Source organism: Mizuhopecten yessoensis, unplaced genomic scaffold (assembly GCF_002113885.1).
Source record: "Mizuhopecten yessoensis strain PY_sf001 unplaced genomic scaffold, ASM211388v2 scaffold11185, whole genome shotgun sequence".
In the NCBI taxonomy this organism is placed as follows: Eukaryota; Metazoa; Mollusca; class Bivalvia; order Pectinida; family Pectinidae; genus Mizuhopecten; species Mizuhopecten yessoensis.
Window position 1 is genome coordinate 1,789,768 of NW_018408922.1, and position 19,656 is coordinate 1,809,423.

At 37.5% G+C, this 19,656-nt stretch overlaps 2 protein-coding genes across 2 annotated transcripts in view; one reads left to right on the forward strand and one right to left on the reverse strand.

Annotated features, from left to right (window-relative positions):
• Positions 1 to 11,198, reverse strand: part of LOC110440584 — a 40,404-nt gene extending 29,206 nt beyond the window's left edge. The window contains exons 1-5 of the mRNA XM_021483729.1: positions 10,926 to 11,198; positions 9,947 to 10,025; positions 8,803 to 8,913; positions 6,662 to 7,354; positions 4,997 to 5,923 (exon numbers count right to left, since the gene is read on the reverse strand). Coding sequence (XP_021339404.1) covers positions 4,997 to 5,923; positions 6,662 to 7,354; positions 8,803 to 8,913; positions 9,947 to 9,989 — 1,774 coding nt within the window. The 5' untranslated portion in view covers positions 9,990 to 10,025; positions 10,926 to 11,198. The remainder of the gene's footprint in view (positions 1 to 4,996; positions 5,924 to 6,661; positions 7,355 to 8,802; positions 8,914 to 9,946; positions 10,026 to 10,925) is intronic.
• A 2,689-nt stretch (positions 11,199 to 13,887) lies between these two features.
• On the forward strand, positions 13,888 to 19,264 carry LOC110440585. Its single transcript, XM_021483730.1, has 2 exons — positions 13,888 to 13,961; positions 18,538 to 19,264. The coding sequence occupies exons 1-2, from the start codon at positions 13,933 to 13,935 to the stop codon at positions 19,262 to 19,264; spliced, it is 756 nt and encodes a 251-aa protein (XP_021339405.1). The 5' UTR covers positions 13,888 to 13,932.
• Positions 19,265 to 19,656: the final 392 nt, after the last annotated feature.

Sequence of the window (19,656 nt, forward strand, 5' to 3'; positions counted from 1 at the left end):
TGTGACCAAGTTTGAAGAAAATTGATTAACATTTGTTGTAGTTATTGCACGGATAGAAACGCAGCAGATGATGTTTTTAATTATTCAAGGGCCCATAACTCCGCCTAATGGGGTCTGCTGTAAGTTGTCATCGAACTTGGTCGAGCCCTTAAGGCATTTAACCCTGTGACCAAGTTTGAAGAAAATCGTTTTACATTTGTTGTAGTAATTGCATGGAAAATGAAGCACGACAGACAGACAGACGGACAAATCCAAATTAATATCCCTCGTTTCATAATAGTTTGCCATCGGATGACTTTTTTCCCTTTCAAACTAGACAAAAATGTATGTAGTGAAATGTATTTAATTCTAAAGAAAATTAGTACTTTACAATTTCTTTTCACATGAACGGACATAACTCTGCAAATAAACATCCACTTAATAGCCCGGGCCAACTTTGGTGAGCTCTATCCCAGGAAGACACCAGCCAAATCATATAATTTTATGAATTTTAATTCTTCAGAAGTAGTTTGAACCATTTGACATATTTGAATGCTGTGACCTTGAAAGTGAGTCAAGGTCATTTTTATTGTCAAACTTTGTTTGGCTCTTTCCCAGGATATAACCAGCCAAATATTAAGGTTCTATACCTTCTAGTTCTTCAGAAGAAGTTGTTCTAAGTGTTAGACATATCTGCCTCATGTGACCTTAAAAGTAGGTCAAGGTCATTTTCATTCGCAAACTTTGTTGGAATCATTCCCAGAAAGCTACAAGCCTAATATTTAGGTTCTATAACTTTCAATTCTTCAGAAGAAGTCGTTTTAATCATTATACATATCTGACTACTGTGACCTTGAAAGTAAGTCAAGGTCATTTTCGTTTTCAAACTTTGTCGGGCTCTATCCCAGGAAGCCACCGGCCAAATATAAAGATTCTATACCTTTCAGTTCTTCAGAAGAAGTTGTTTGAAGTGTTTGACACATTTGACCCGTGACCTTGAAACTAGGTCAAACTAATTTTCATTTTAAAACTTTGTTTGGCTCTATCCCAGGAAGCCACCAGCCAAATATAAAGATTCTATACCTTTTAGTTCTTCAGAAGAAGTCGTTTGAAGTTTTTGACATATTTGACCCCTGTGACCTTGAAAGTGGGTCAAGGTCATTTTCGTTCTTAAACTTTGTCGGGCTTCTATCTACAAAGCTTTCAGTTAAATATCATGACTCTAGGCCTGTCCGTTCTTCAGAAGAAGTTGTTTAAAGGAAAAGTTGACACACGAGGACGGACAATGGACGGACGACAGACGCGCACCATGACATAAGCTCACTTGCCCTTCGGGCAGGTGAGCAAAAAACTGTACATACCTGTCATAGATCAGACAGGAAAAAACATTTAGTAACCCACCTGAAAAGTCCTTATAGACTACATTCATGTACAACGACCCGGAAGTGTAATTGTGGTGCGAGGCCTGTATGATGACAGAATTCTTAAGTGAATATAGAGCACAAAATTTCATTGACATCTGTTCTGTACTCTAGCAGGAGTCCCTGCAGGTAGGACGTAAGAATTGTACCTGCTGCCCCCATTGTATGATCGTAAGAGGCGACTCAATTTGGGATCTTATCTTTTCTCTTCTTTCTAAACAACTTTCTTCTTACTAATGTCTCCCTTGACAATGTCTCACTTTTGGCCTTTAGTTGAGCGTTAGCCCCTATGAGGAATGCTTTGGGTTCTGTCCCCTGGCAGAGACATACCAAAGTCTGTAAAAGTGGGACAATGGGTTCGCCCGTTGTCAGTATAATGTGACCGGGAGGGGAATCCTGCAGTATGTTTCAGTGAGGTAGCACTATAAAGGCGGCATCAGTTCCGCGCTATCACAAGGAAAAAACCCGAACATATTGCAGCCTCCCAAAACACAAGCATATACTACCACATGCATCTTGCACACAGGGGAGGCCGTCCTTAAATGACCATAGTTGTTGATAGGACGTTAAACAATACTAAACCAAACAAAACAAAACTCTAACAGGAGTTATATATTCTGTATCTACCATAGGTGTCAACCTATGAAACCTCCGATAAGGGCAATCTCCTTCATTCCACATTTCCAGTAAGGGAGAAAGTGTGTGAATCGCGACTGAAACTGCTGTGCTCAATTTTTCTTTCCGACATCTCGAATGATCATAACACACACTGATAATCTGACCACAGGATGTAGATTATGAGTTCGTTTGGACTTAAATGAGAGAGTTTCGAGGGAGATAAGTAAGTTTTGGTCAAAATGAGGGCTATGGTCTACAGACAAACAGACAGACAGACGGACGGACACCCTAATTCTAGTGTACCCCTATTAAGGACAGTTAGGAGGGGGCATACACACTATATTGTATCGGACAATAAAAAACAAAGAAACCAGTTTGTCCTTTGCAACTTTAATATTTTCGTACATTAATTAAAATAATCCTGGTTTCTCACTTTCTAAGACATAACAGGCATTTATTAAGACATCAGAAATATCATATATATGCAGTTGCCAAATAAATAATGATTGAAATTTATCTGATAAATTTCTGTACATAATACACAATCAGGTAATACAATGTATTACTATTAGCAAACGTGTAAAATAATCTACATCTGTAAAAATGATATAGTGTTCAAAACATTCAATTCCACGAAGCTAACTCAACTGCAATACTTAATCTATAAAGTAAGTGTTGCAAAAAGATGCATAACAAGAGCGGTTGGAGAACAGCATAGCTCACCTACCGTACTTTAGGAATATTTTAACAATTCTGAAGTCACAAACAGGCTAATTTCTATTTTTATTGAACTCTTTTTTCTGCATCAATAGCACTGCATCTATGTTTGGATCCCCGAGAACCTTGAAACAAAATGTCAGAATCCCAGCACAAATAGTGAAGGTTGAGTAACTGGATGTCAACACTTACACCATAAATTTAACTCTGGACATACGGTTTTAAGTCCGGCCAAAACAGACAAAAATAGTTTCAAGAATTTATTTTGATAACCTAGCAATCCAATGCCATACTGCAGATGAGACTCCATAATCACCCGTAATTCTTCCAATAGCTAGGTGAGCTATTATATTTGCAACAGAACTTTTCAATTATAAACATTATTTGCTTTGACATATACATCTGTATGAGGCCCCTTTCACGTATTCGGTTCAACCGGTTTGTCTGTTGTGAAATGTAATTTTTGTCGGGAATGAATCCTAAAGGACCTGCAAATGTGTATGCAGGCGTTTCAAGGCTGGCCTTAAAGCAGCACCAGATTACCAGGTCCCACCTTATTACATAAACGAACAACCCTGGTTCAACCGTTTGGATCGTGATAAAAGAATGCGGCCCAAGTAAAAATTCCACTTCCCTCAAGGAGTTTGAAATGAGTTTGTATCAGATTTTACAGGCTGTTTCACTGTTAGGTGCTATACATTTACACGTACATAGTCAGCAAAAGTAAACATAAATTTCATACCACAAAATTTTTAGTCTGTTACACAGGATAACTTCCCAAATATTATCAGTCACAACTCTGTGTCCTACACACTTTACACCATTATCCATAAACAAAGGTATGTATTAAACATTACAAATCTTCCACATGAGGTGTGAGGTCTGGATAGTTCAACAACATTTTAACTCTGGCATTGGGTGGTCGGGTGGCGCAGTGGATAGCGTACTTGCCTTTCACCAAGGCAACCAGGGTTCGATTCCCAAATCGGACGTAAAAAGGTATGGGGTCACCTGCCTGACCACTTGGGTTTTCTCCGGGTACTCCAGTTTCCTTCCACACTAAGAGTAAGATCCCTCGCGCGCTAACACCCGGGCCAACAAGAGTGATTAATACAAGTTGAAATAACGTGTTTCATAACTGTTGTAAAATAAATAAAGTTTATATTTTTTAACTCTTGCATGCTATAATAGGCAATGAGTTCATCTCCCGATGCCGTTAAAAACTAGTGTTGGGGTTTTCAACAGTCTTAACACTTTCACCACTGTAGACCATAATGGACTCATCCAGATCAATGCATGGTTGAGTTTATCAAAGTTACATAGGGGTGAAAGGGTTAAACTAGACAACTGTATATGTATTGTATTTCGCATCAGTTTCTTGATGAACAACTAGTAGATTGTGAACGTGAATTTTTATATGTGAAACAAGATGAAAACAGCTGGTACTTTCCCTTCAAAAAACTTACCACTGTCCTTTTAAAACAAAATACACATTATCACAAATGAAAAATATGTCAGGCACAGCATACTATGACACAATGTAGTTGGCTTAGAGCTGAATATTATTTGCATTATACAAGTACCGGTACAATTATTCAATAAAGCAACATTTAACTTACTACTCAATTAACATGAGGCTATGATTAGTTGTTATGAAAGTAGGGGGCATGTTAATGAAATGCTAGATTTGGTGAAGGTTTAATACCAATTTATATTTGTCTCTTCAGCTTGTTTTTTCTCTGTGGGACTAGTATGATAAGCAAAACTTCATGATACATATGGCATACATTTCATAGCTTTTGGCTTAAAACTGTGGGACAAGTTGCACTCACAAAAACAGTTTTATGCAAAAGAAAACTAACTTGAGCTAGGAAGGGGCCAAAACTCTTGTAAAAACTGAGGCAGGATCCCAATTTTATGATCTATAAAGCTTCATGTGATACCAAAAACATACACAACAGTTCAAAACATTTGATTGAAGGCTGTGGGTTAAGTTGCACATACAAGACAGTTTTAACGGACAGACGGACAGACGGATGGAATGACAGATGGACCGACAGACAGACAGCATGATATGCTCCACTCTGCAGGTGTATAAAAGTCGTCGAAAAGAAATGAAAAGGACTCTATTAATGATATAACACTAGCAGCTCAATCATGTACTGTGATATAAAAACTGTGAGGGCTAAAACAAAAACAAAACTTAATCATAGAAAGACAGGCACAGAACATACATCTAATTGATTCACCGTATTTTTCTCAGGACTTGGTCAATAAATCAGTCAGTAACAGGTAATTTTTCAAGTATCTTGGTATATCAAGGGCATGCACCAGTTCCTTGATCTTGAGACGATCACCATACCTCCTGAAATAGTTACGACAGATAGAAATGAGGCGAGGCGGTTGACTAGCCTGCTTCGTTAAAACTGTCAAAATGTTTTTCTGTTGCTCAAACTCGGAATAGTCTCCCCTCAGGAGCCATTGTTCTCCATTCACATTGTATCCGGCAGAGAGGAGAAGGTACACAATATCTGTACACTCATGGTGGACAGCCACGTACAGAGTGGACCTTGGGGAATTGAAGAGTGGCACGACTGCGTTCGAGTTTGAGTGCTGGTTTGTGCCTACACTATTAACCTCCATTACCACATTCATTCCAAGCAGTATTTTTACAATCTCCGTATGTTTCCCGTATATAGCATTCCATAGTGGCGAGACATTGGATTTATTTCTAAGGTCAGGATCTGCTCCGTGTTCCAGAAGCAATCGTACGGTGTCCGTCATGCCATTGTATGTAGCATAGAGCAAGGCGGTGTCATCGTCTTTGTCTTGATTGTTCACATTACAACCCATTGGCAGCAGCATCTCAACTGCCTGTTGGTGGCCTCCGTGACACGCTAGTCCCAGGGGAGTGTTTTTGTCGGATGTCATCCTGTCATGCTCTATTCCTTCACACTCTAGCAGAACCTTTAGCATGGCTGTGTGGCCATTCCATGCTGCCATGTGCACTGCGTTGTACCCCTGAACAGAAGGTATGTTGACGTCTGCTCCGTTTCTGGCAAGGACTTCCACCACAGCTGTTTCCCCCTGGCTGGCAGCAATCACTATGGGAGTCATTCGATCACCTAACACTCTAAGGTCTGGATCAGCTTTAGCATCCAACAGCACTTTTACAACCCTGGCATTGTCTGTAAAGATATATATATATATATATATAAATCATAGCATTTATAATCTGGTTTTTGTTTTTACATCAATACTTCATTTTCAAGAAAATTTTATTGTCAGATTCGACAGGGTCTTAGATATGCCAGCCATGGGATTGGGGGCATATTTACTTCCGGTAAACAGTGATAATCTGACAGCAGTTGAAACGAAATACAAAAACACTGGTGTGTGGTTCCGATTGCATATCAGGCAAGAGAGTACCTGTCAGTAGATATCATTTCATAAAGTATGTCACTTGAAATTTAGCCATTTCCGTGACAATATTGGCTTACCGCTGGTTTACCTTCATTGCTTGAAGTATAAATGCCCCCCTTAATGTATCACATGACTACCAAATCACATGACAAATTTGCCTATGATGTATTTTTGACAGCATATATTCACAATTCTATTTTTAGTAATAATGACCGTGACCTTAGGATGCTTTTTAACCCCTATTGACCATGTGAAATTTCAGAAATGTTGGCCATCTGGATCATCGGATAATCCCAGGAAACGGAAGTGCTGACGGACAGACACCGTGATTACTATATAGGGCACCTTGATTCACTCAGGTTTTTTGCTTTTATCTAATACACAAACACGTCCCAATGCCAGCACCTTGAGATTCAGCCTGTGTTGTGAATCATGACCAACACATGTGTGTAAACTTAAGAAGTAAGATGATAAGGATGGTTGACTTTCAAACTATGACTTACCTACATACACAGCAAAGTGCAGAGCTGACTCGTTCCGTGGATTGGTGTAGTTCACATCCACGCCCTTTTCAATAAGTTTAGTAACATAGCCCATTCCTTTAGTGACGGCTATCATAAGCAGACTGTTGTCACTCATTCCAATTGTAACATTGACGTCTGCTCCAGCATCTATCACCATGTCGAATATCTCTTTACATTGCCGATGTAATGACAAAGTGGCAGGGCTCTCCCCACGCAAGTTCTTCATATTAACATTTACACCAGGAAATCGCAATATTCTTTCAACCAGCTTGACCTTTTTCTGCTGCACAGCACGCATCAGGATTGTAAAATGTTCTGCGGTACAAGCAGCGTTAATATCTATATCCTGTGTGAGGAGGAAATCTGTAGCTTCTTCGTTTCCCAGGGTCACAGCAATATATATAGGCGAAAGATTCATTAATGGTGTCTGCTGTTTTAACAATTCGCCATTGGATGCAAGCAGTCGCAACAGTTCCACGTTGTTTGCCGAGGCAGCAACGTGGACAAATGTGAATTTGAAAACAGCCCCATTGATGTAATGGACAGGTCCACATGAACAATTGCCATGACGTATCATTTGGGACATTTTTTCAAACACTTCTTTTGATTGGTGAGTTTCTTGTATAAAAACTTTTTCAAATTCCCGTCCACACTGACACAATGTACCAACCTCTGAAAAAGAAGTAAAAGAAAAAACCACATGAAATGTTGACAACTTTTAACTGGATCTGTCTTAAATTTACAACCCCTGTATTTTTTCATCGTGTTTAGCACTTTGTGACCTCTTACCGCTCCGCCCTGCCCCTCAGCCCCCTTAGGGTAAGCCCCTTCTTGAGCATAAATTTCAATCCTTATCATATATAAACGCGTCATTTTACACTATGATGGTGAATATCCAATTCTTGAGTATTGATTCTGATCCCAGAAGTGAAAAATATGATTGTTTATCGACGTAATTGGACAACAGACGATGCATGATATTACATATATCAATTGTATTACCATACCAATTAGTATCATTATATAAAGTAACTTAGGGTTGATAAAATGTCACATTACATATTTGTTTCCATTAAATTTTTGAAATACTGTGACAAACATACAAATTTTTCCTACTTATTTGGTATACCGTTTATGAAAAAACTTTGCAGAACAAGCTTGCACTTGACATTTATATGGAAGGTCAAATCTATTTCACCCATAACCCCTTATATTGGTTTCCTCACTCTCCAACACATTGGATAAACCCGCTAGGTGTTAGTTACCATTTTCGGTTACCCACCTAGTTAGTAACACCCTGGAAGTTGACATTGAGATGGAAGGTCAAATCTATTTCACCCATAACCCCTTATATAGGTTTCCTCACTCTCCAACACATTTGATAAACCCGCTAGGTGTTGGTTACCATTTTCGGTTACCCACCTAGTTAGTAACACCCTGGAAGTGATATTATTGGTAAGGATGTCCTGCGACATCGTCTTCCATCAAGACATCATAGTTCATGGCTTTCATTGTTTCCCCGATTGAAAACAGAAACGAATGTATTCCCAAGGAAACATGTGGTTTTCTAGATATGATAACTGAACGTTGTTGGGGAAAAAAAAAAGGACCCCAAACTCTTGATGGCACTTTATCATGTTTATCAAACTCTCGTTAGTTAATTTTCAAATTGTAAAAGAACCTCGAGAAACCTTGTGTCTTTATACAATTTGAAAATTAACTACAAGCAGGTACTTCCAGTTTGATAAACTGCTTTAAATTCGGAGGGACAATATTTTGCGGTTTCATCATTTTAGGGCTAAACCTCGAAATACAGGTAAACCGTTAAAAAACACTGATCCCGAGCGTAGTCATCCGCCAGTGACTTCACTCGAAAAAAACTCAAATGTAGGAGTAAACTGTCATCAAGTAATCACCTACTGTGTACACTTACATGTAAGTGTTGCTTTTACATGGACTGCCCAGTTGTCCGCTAAAGTGGTTATAACATTTTCAATAATTTTGCAGGTGTTTAGAATTCGCGGTTATTCGTCAAAGCTCACGAATATAGCAAAATTGAAACCCCCGCGAAATATAACCACTATACAGTATATACAAATATAATATCAAGCATAACTCACTGATTTCAATTTCTTTTCTGATGACGTCTTCATATTTCTTCACAAGTTCCATACAGTCATCATCTTTGTTCACAATACTTTCGTACAATTCCGACTGGTAGCAACTGATATCTATAGGAGAAAACAAATATATTGTACTTTTTAATCGGGTGTGTAAACATGGAAGGGGTCACACTACTGTCTATCTAATTTGGTAATTGCAAACCAACAGAATAAATATTATACCACAGTGCTGCTTTTTGAGAACATAATATATATATGTAATTTTTTTTGAATTTCAAACATTCTTCATTGGACAGATTATTTTTACACGATCCATATGGTTTAGCAGACAAAAATATTTACATGTTTACTTTATGAACCAACCAAATTAAACATGGGCATGTCATATGATTTGAATCTTTCCACATTTTTGTATTTGTTAATTTGAAGCTTGGCATTTCACTTCAAAAAACAATTTCTGAATTCACAATTGTCGAAGTGCTGTTCCGTATAAAATGTTTCATGGATGATACGTATACACACAAAAAAAACGTAATAATCAGACATTTTCAATGAAATGACTGACAGCTACATCATGTAAAGATACAGACTGAAACAATACTTTTGTTTACTCTCACACAAATTTGCCTCAGAAAATAAATGTTTTCTTCCACAATCCCTAATTATCACTTGTTAACTGTATGCAAAAGTGTCAAAAGCATTTGATCAAATAATAAGTTGCGGGACACACAGCTCAAAGATCTGATTGCTTTTGCATTTTGAAATTTTATAGATCTATCAAACAACCAATGGTATGAGGAATAAAATTTCAAAATTAAGAATTGTTTCACCATTTAAGCATCAGTTCTCAAAGCTTTTTTATCATTTAAATTTATTATCATACATACAGGAATATTTATCTCAATGTATGTGACAATTATTATACATACATGCAGTCTATAGTTAAAAGTCATAAGTGGCAGGGCTAGACAATAACAGTAGCCGCCTAGTCTAAGTCTATTGAAATCTCTGGCTCGACGAGTGATTTTAGAAACTGCTTGCATGATTGAGTACAGATTGACCTACTGAAAATTTGATATGACGTACCATGTTAAATAATATTGGGTTGGTGGAATTCGCAACATATATTTACAACAATTACCTGTCACATCCATCTTCTCCACTTCTGTATCCATTGTCGACATCCTTCCTTTATGTCGTTTATAAGTTCAGATAAAGATCTGTAATGAAGACAGCATATTAGCTTGTTGGTAATTATTTTATCAAGATAGACTACAGTACATGCAATGCACAATTTAACAGGTTTATAGGTTTCGTTCTTGTACCTGTCAGGAAATCTTTTTCACCAAAATCTATACCTGCAGATTCAAGAAATCTGATTGATCTTTGTAGTTTCAAGAGAATAATAACATGAATAAAAGCATATTTACATTCAGATGTGCTATAATATGGGTTGAGACAACAACAAAACATTCCCTATCTCAGGTCAAAAACTGTATGATGTAAAAACGGAATTTGAGTCAGTGTCAGAGGCCTGGATGTGTCACATGACATGTATATTACAGAAGATCTATATTTATCAGATGTTTATGTGTGTGGGAGGAATATTAATTTTAGTCGTTTCGGTACCGCGTTGTTTCGTTACTTGAGGATAGATCTTTTCGGTAATTTATATAAAATCGGCAACACATAGGACACAAAATATAAACACGAAGTAAGTCAATGTGCCGAAATATCGAAACAACTTTTCGGAAGTACCGAAACATCTCTGTACCGAAACGACCGAGCACCAAAACGTCTGTTCCTACATTTATTGTAGCACTTCTTTTAATATATTGTGACACTGACTTATACTAGAAGCTGTACACGTACTGTACTGTATATGTTCTGTTAAAAATCACATGTTTAGTGTTCCCGTTGTACGTGTGATATCGATGTACTCAAAATTAATATTAAAAATGAGGTATTCAATGCCGGTAATGCGTAATGCCGTAAATTAGGCCTAACAAAGGTCAGATACGTAAATATTACATATACATAATACTTCTCTACATAGATCGATTAACAAAACTGCTTCGCAGATGTACAAGTTTCGACAGAATGACCAAGATTGTACTCACCAAATACATAACGCTACTTTCAATCTTACATCTAGAATCATAGACAGTCGGACATTCGTCGGTCAAAATTAGGTCATAGAGAGTGTGCTCAAGGTAGATAACTCTGATAAAAATAAAATATACGTCCCCTGTTTGTTTTTCTCTATTTTCTTATTTATATACATATAATATGAGTATGGTTACAGTTATTTCCTTTTGCTTCAACCGCTGCAACAATGTTTAAAAAGCATTCAAAACACCATTTAGATCCAAAACGTATGCTGTGGAATAAACCGAAAGTAAAACGACGCATAACCGAGACCACTCGGGCCTTTCCCTTAAAGCGGATAAAGACCCGAGTATATTCCGAAAAAAACTCGTCAAAACTCGGCAGAAGCCGAGAGCAGCGGATTTTTCATAAATTAATCGGCTTACCTCGGCTGATTCTGGTTCCCTTCAGTAACTGGAAGATGTAACTTTTAACGTTAAATAATAAATAATACCAAGAGCATTTTTTTGTATAAAAATCAGCTTTCTAGAGCAAGTACGGTGCGTTTTCCGCTTTCAATCTACATCCTTGGATTTTCTCAAAAGTGACTTAAAATCTCTAAACACGTCCCATTGCTGATGGTACAAACTGATCATTCTGATAACTTTTTAAAGAATTCTGAATAGAGATATCAGAGAAATGCTCATAATGCTTACATGATAAAAATGAATGGCACCGCAGCGTAACGGTAAACTTGACCGGCTTTGATAGGCTAAGTAAGAATAGCTGTTGATATCAGTTTGCAATGGAGTTTTAATGTCTGGAACCAATCAAATAGTTAACGGCGAGTCTTCATCATTCTGCCATCTGTCAGGAGTACTCCTGAGTGCAGAGTAGATATATGTGGTGATACTGAGCGAGAGAAGAATAATTGAATTTTGATCTCGTGCTTTCGTGAAAAAAAGTCTAAAACAGTTCTTAAACAAGAGGTCCATTGGACCTATATCGCTCACCTGGTTTTATATTTAAGTCATTACAACTGAATGCGTTAGTACACATTTATATGAAATTTCCTCAAAACCAGAAAAGATCTATCCCAACTGGGACCACATTATCTGACTTTCAACTAATCAAGGCCTCCATTGAGTTGCCATGTTAACAGATTTTGAAATAAGTAATATGTCATATACAGGGTGTAATCAGACAATACTTTAATTTTCGTTCAACTATAAGCTTTTATAAACCTAGAAACCAAATTTGAACAATTTATGAAAACTACACCATAGAATATGATAATCTAGCTGTACCATTTCTTAAGACCGCAGTAGTCAAATCAACCTCATTCAATTAAGAAATGTTTTTTCTTCCTCAATAATGTTTTTGACCAAATTTTGTACAATCCGCTCAGGTAATTAGGGGATATTAGCGTCTTAAAGCAAAATATTAGATAATTTTCATCTTTGGGTCCCGGTCTTCCTAACCGCAAGGGTCGAACCAGTCTCATTTATTAAGGGAATGATTGCCCTCCCCCAATGAAGTTTCAGAGCAAATTTGGTTGAAATCTTCTCTAGCGTTTAGGAGATGCGTTTTAACGCAAATTTAGCTAAGTTCCCCTTCAGGGCCCCGCCATCCTGGCCTCAGGGTTCGTGCCAACATAATTTATATAAGAAATGATTGCCCTCCCCTAGTGATGCTTCAGACTAAATTAGGTTGAAATCCTCTCTGGTGTTTAGGAGGAGATGCGTTTTAAAGCAAATTAAGGAGGAGATAGGTTTTAAAGAAAAAGTTGACGACGGACGAGGTGAGCTTAAACATAGTCATTTAGTCATTTCAAATGCTCCTCTCTGCCCTTAACTATCATTATAAATGTGGGCATTTTTTCGATTTTTTTTATCATAAATTCTTTCGATCTATAAGAAAAGGGTTTGTGTAGTCTGTTGAGACTTAAACAATATAAATTCAATTTATCTTTCACCTTTGGCCGAAACACGTTAACTAAGAAAGAAAAAAAAAAATGTATATGGCTGTTCTTTACCAAAGTACTAGTTAGATCTTATTACTTCCCTGTGACCGCAAGTGAACAATTTTCAGACCTCCATTCCAGATAATCTATACAGCACAAAAACTATTACTCTAGACTTTTCGAACTTGCGAAGAAGACGTTTAAAAATATTTTTGACATAATTGACCCATGTGACCTTGAGGTCATTTAATTTTTCGTCCAACCCACCTACCGACTAGTCAAATATTTTTTACAGCAGGCCTTCTGGAACTTAAGACAGAGTCGAAAATTTGAATTGTTAACGAACGACAGAAGAAGGATAACCAAATAAAATCTAATTTTACTGTCACAGACTATTATAATTTTGTTCTTAGACGGTGAAAAAAACTATTGATACATCAAAATAATGTAAAAGAATTGTGTAATCTCGGAAAGTTTTCATATTGTGCTGCTAGAAAACGCATAGAAACCAATGTCTGATATAGACAAGTACTTAAAATGACTTTGTAAGCTCGCTCTCAACTTACTCAATTTATATTTGTATATATATAGTCTTTTGTACATGTACTACATGATGTAGTTGTTTGATATTTAACCTATGAGTCGGGTGGCCCTCGGAAATAAAGAAACTGAAACTTTATGGGATTTTGTTTGTTCCTATATATGTGTACGGCCTCGTATGAATGGATTGGCGCTCTCTGTGTCACGATCCGCACGCGCACCGGTATTCAGGGGCCTGTTCGTTTATGTGGAACAACCGGTTTATCCGTTTTTAAATGTAACAATTTCGAGTATAAATCCTGGCGGACCTGCAAATGTTTATGCAGGCCTTGCAAGGCTTTGTCAAGGCCAACCTGAAAGTAGTATCAAATTACTAGGTCCGACCTTATTTGATAAACGAACATCTGTGGTCCGACCGGTTCAACCGTTTAAATGAAAACAGCCATGCAGATTCAAAATCGTCTTACAAGAGGGTAAAGGTCAAAATTGTGTTACACCTGTGGATCGAATGTCATCTCCTGTCAGGGAAAGGTCAAATGATGGCGAGTTGGATGAGTATTAGTAGGTAAGTTATGTTATATACATCCAGGGGTTACGTTCACTTTCGATCTCTACACCCCTTGATTAGTCATAGCAAAATTGAAAGCACGCGGCTAGCTATTTGATTGGTTTCGGGTAAAAAAAAGCTGACCAATCACTAGGCTCATACCTGTCCTTTAAAGATAACAGAGGAGCGACGCCCGACTTCAAAGCCAGTAAATTTTACCGTTACGCGACTGCAAGAATTCTTTTGATGTACATCAAAGGATCGAACTAGTCTCCTCGTCTCATCCACAAGGTGCTTCACACTGAGCTTTCGATTTGAGAAAAAAAATGAGCGTAACCCCTGGATATCGAGGATGTGCTATGTATTAATTAAAATGAATAGTTCAAACTATTCCATTGAATGACGTCATAGTATTGAAGTACGTTGAAGATACATTTGTAGTTTAACAAGAAATAGGTACACCCACACTATTTCTTTCTGTACAAATATGTAAAAATAAATATTCCGTTACCAGTAAATATATGTTCATAATTTTATAATAGACGAAACTTTACTAAATTAAACAATATTTTTATTATTTCAATATGCTACATGTACTTCAATTAGAAAAAAAAAATACTTCACCCGAGTATTTAAAAAGAATCTACTTACGTGTTATAAATAATATGTCGTTGAAACATACCTAATCACCATCTTTACACATTTACTCTACCACGTTGCCTGAATAGTTTAAGCATATAGTAAAGGGTTTATTTGGTTTAACATATTTCAAACACAAGATATTATCCTCCGGTTGAGCTCAGTGAGATGCTGTATCTCCGTTTCACCACAATTATTTTCAAGTTTTTTTCGTTTTTCATAGCCGAAAGGATTTGTTTTTCAGGTTAATAAAAATGAGTTTCCCCAACACTCACTCGAAATTAGAATCGATCGACTTGGAGTATATGCATGTAGCATGCTTTTCAGGTTCAAAGGTCATTTACGATTAAAAGAAAGTTGTTTCCCGCACTATAGCTGGAGTTCACTTGGCCGATCATACTCCACTCGTTGCACTGCTTCTACTTTTCAAGTTCAAAGAGCAAAGGTCAACGTAACTTTTAGAAAATCCCGCTCAATAGCCCAGTATGTTCCCCTGCGCCGATCATAATGCAGTTCAAACTTAATACTTCCTAACTAAAAGTACTGCAATTCACGGCACCACCCGGGGTGGCGCAGTGGACAGCGCTTGCTTTTCACCAAGGCAGCCGGGGTTCGATTCCCCGAGCGGACGTGAAAAGGTATGGGGTCACCTGCCCAACCGTTTGTGTTTTCTCAACACTCGGGACAACAAGCGTGATTTTTATAAGTTGAAATAACTTGTTTCATAATTGTTGTAAATTAAAGTTTATATATATTTAACTTAAAAGGATTTATTGGGGTTGCTTTTTAAGGTCCGGAGATCAAAAGTCGATATTGCTGTTATGATAGATAAAAAAAAAATTGTTCTCCAATCCCACGTGCCGATAAAACCAAACTTATACAATGGTTACTGAACCGAAGTGTATACTTGTTGCGGATTACTAGGTCCAAAGATCAAAGGTCAAGGTCAGCAATAGAAAATTGGTTTCTTCGCAGAAGCCTGAGTTCCCATTGACCGATCATATTCAAACTTCGTACATTGCCCCTTGACCAAACCGAAATCTGTATTGTTTTGAGTGTGTCGCTAGAGTAATCATCAGCTGATCGCGAGTATCCGCTCATCAGCAAAAGTCCTGCCTTATTAGTCCTGGCCATTATGTTTTATTTACTGCTAATCCGACGAGTATGCTAGCTAGTATCATGGCACATCGTGAGCTTTCCGTCCGTCCGATAACCTGTCCTTGTTACAACTTCCCCGCCTTAGTTTACAATCTTGATAAAATGTTGTGCAAGCATTACACACAAAAACCCTAAATGGAGTTTGCGTTTCAGAACTTTACGTATTTTTGTGTCGCCTGCGAAAAGCTGGTGACACATAGGTATTGCTATGTCGGCGTCGGCGTCGTCGGCGTCGTCCGCACAGAGGTTTTCGTGCGATAACTTGAGTTTCCTTTGGCCGATCAAACACTTCATGCAGTGTTTCCTTACCAAAAGTGCTTGCTTGGGATTGATTTTCAGGTCCGAAGGTCAAAGGTCAAGGTCACTGTTACTATAAATAGAAAATATGTTTTCGTGCGATAACTTGAGTTTCCTAGGGCCAATCAAACTCAAACTTCATGCAGTGCTTCCTTACCAAAAGTGCTTGCTTGGGATTGCTTTTCAGGTCCAAAGGTCAAAGGTCAAGGTCATTGTTACTATAAATAGAAAATATGTTTTCGTGCGATAACTTGAGTTTCCTTGGGCCGATCAAACTCAAACTTCATGCAGTGCTAAGCACAATCTCCCAGCTTCCTGCGCAGGCGACACGTCCACTTCCGTGGAATTCTTGTTTTTAACTCAGTAATGATCATTGTGTCGCTATCATTTTTGTACACCAAAGTCTACCGGAGCATAATTTCTTGACTGTTTCCTAGGAGGGTTGAAGTATTCTGATATCCATCCTCGACAATCACTTGTAAACGCTTTCTGCAGAGAGCGAAAGTGAGCGTAACCCCTGCAGTATCTTTTTTTTTTTGTATGAACGTTTCCATGATTTTTTCCAACAAATCATTCCGATACCCCAAAACCTGTTCGGAAAGTGTTTGTTCGAGTTTGTGTTTCCATCTTCTGGAGTCGGAAACTTCAAAGATAACCTTTACCACAACCACAATACCTGACGTCAATTTTATATATATTTACATGTATGATTCAAACAATCCTGACGACAGTCGGCACACGTCTTTAATGGTCGGTAGTCAAGTAGAACCAATGTAAATTCTTTAGTTAATGCACTTGTTAAAACATTGACCTATTATACCAAATTCACAGTTTGAAGCAGATCGATGGTATAGTTATGTTAAATAGATGCAAAGAGAAAGTTCTACCTTTAAACACCCAAATGACATTTTTTTTGAAACATCAAGAGGCCTTCCGTCATGATATATGGCCAGCCGCTTGTTGGCTAAGAGTTTGTGAAAAGAAACGACCTTGAACTATATTCAAGGTCACAGGGGTCAACTATTTTTAAACACTCAAATGGTACCATCTGAACAACCAAAAAGCATTGATGTAAGATATGTATGGCCAGTAGCTTGCTAGCATAAATTGTTACATTCTTTTAGAGAAAAAAACCCACATCGACATGTTCAGGGTCATAGGGGTCAACTCTTTTAAAACACTAAAATGGTTCCTTCTGAGCAATAAAAATCCCAACTGACATTCATAACATATAGCCAACATCTTGCTAACATGGAACACTACAACTACTGCATTTAAGAAATGACATTGATTTAAATTCAAGGTCACAAGAATCAAATATGTTAAAAGGCTCTCAGTGAATCTTCGGAAATACTAAAGAGGCCTACAGTCACGATATATAGCCAGTGGCTTACTAGCAATGAGTGCAAAACTATTTTGGAATAGAAATAATTACCTGTAGTTATATTCAAGGTCAAGGGTCAAATATGTTAATACACTCAAATAGCTTCTGATGAATCTTGCTAGGACAAAGTACTAAAGTTTTGGAGAAAAGAAATCTGTTACAACACTCAAATGACTTCTGAAGAACCAAAAGGCCTTGAGTCGGACATCAAATGTCCTTAATGGCTATTTAGCAAAGTGTAACAAGGTCTGAGAAAAAAAATGTCTTGACCTTCATTCAGTGTTACAAGAGTCAAATATGTTAAAACACCCAAACAGCTTCTTCTGAAGATCTAAAAGGCCCGCAATCCTGATTTTTGGCTATGACATGCCATGGAATGCTTCAAAGTTTTAGAAAAGAAATAACTTTAACTTAAACTCAAGGTCACAGGGTTAAATCTATTTAAAGATCTTAAACAACTACTTCTAAAGAACCAAGAGGTCCAGAATCATTTTGTGTGTGATATACAGCTTCTAGGTTGTTGGCTTGAAGAATTTTAAGTCTTTGGGATAAAGATATGACCTTGACTGATATTCAGAGTCACTGGGGCCAAATATGTTCCGACACTCAAACTGTGTCTTTGCCTCCTGAACACCAAGAGATATAAACTCATAATATATAGCAAGTGGCCTGCTTGCAATTGAGTACTACAAAATATATGAAAACGAATGATCTTGACCTACATTCAAGGTCACAGGGGTCAACTTTGTTAAAATACTGAAATGACTTCTGAAGAACTGAGAATACCTAGAGTCGTGATATTTAGTCACAGGCCCCGTATTTATTATTGTTACAATATGTGGATTTCGCTTAACTTAAAACTTCGCCTTAACCTGTCTTTTTATAAATGTCTTCGAAATTTCTCCCACCCTTTACAGTTGTGTCTCCCTTTAAAATAAATCAGCTTGTCAACCCCCTAGGGAGAGATAGCCTCGTGCAGAAGGGTGTGATCTAAGTCATAACAATGTTATGACGTCACATGAACAATGTATTGACATCACGTCAACATTAGCCGACCATGAAAGACAACTCTGGATTGTAATGGTAATTAACCTTAGCTTTTTTTTTTTTTTTCAGAGACAATGGTCTGTGGTATTACAGATGTAGCATGATGCTGGAACCTACCGTACCAAAGTTAGCGTACAGGTCAGAGGTCAACATCGATGTCAACCAGGTTATTCATATAGAAACTATACACATCAAATGCGAACCAAAGATTGAACGCTATTGCCGATGTAGCTTAGCATCAGACAGAAAAATTACCAAAATGTCCCAAAATATACACTATTCCACCAAGTTCATTGCGTTTAAACACGTACATGTTCAATCAAACAAAGGAAGGCCGATAATTTACAACAATGAGGTCAAGGTCAGCCTGACCTGTCCAAAACTTACAGAAGTTTATCACTCCCAGGCAATCCAGGTTCCGCCAATGAACAGTCAGTCTGATGTAAACAACAATATATCCGTCTACAGTGATGACGACACTTTGAGCAACGACACTATCGATTTTCCGCAGATATCTGGAAACCCTCTGACCATGTCGACTCCCATTCTGGGCAGGCATTTATCGGAGAGAAACCCTAGAATATTTGAAAACGATTCCATATCCTACTTGTATGAACACGATTCTTTAGATTCATTATTCAGCAAGGATTCCACTATGTCTGGAGACGATATCACAGACTTCCAGACACCACAGTTCAGAAACGAGGTGCTCATTCTTGGGTTAAATAGTAAGAAAAAGAGGTATGCAAACACTGCTAAATTATTGAAAGGAATCCTTAAAAAAAGACCACAATAAAAATAATGATTTTTTTTATAATGTTTTCCTCATATTTGTTTTTGACGTATATACGTAACTGCTTGCCACCAAAGCTCATACTAGGTATATGAAAGTTAACATTCTCACAGAATTTTGATAGAAGAGTAAACTTTAAAGAAAGGTATCTGACTGTGGAAGATAACCCTTTACTACATATATATTTATATGGGTCAAAGAAGTAATATAGACGGTAAAATCCCATATAACACTGGATCCTAATGGAGGTATGTCCGTAGGATACGAATTACTTAAAATAATATATGGGGCAAAGAAGTAATTCCAACAGTGTGGTCAAGTTATGGTTGTCAAATTTTCGAAGCGATCCCCTCCTTTATCAAGACACAGTGAAACAGAACAGTTACATGTACATC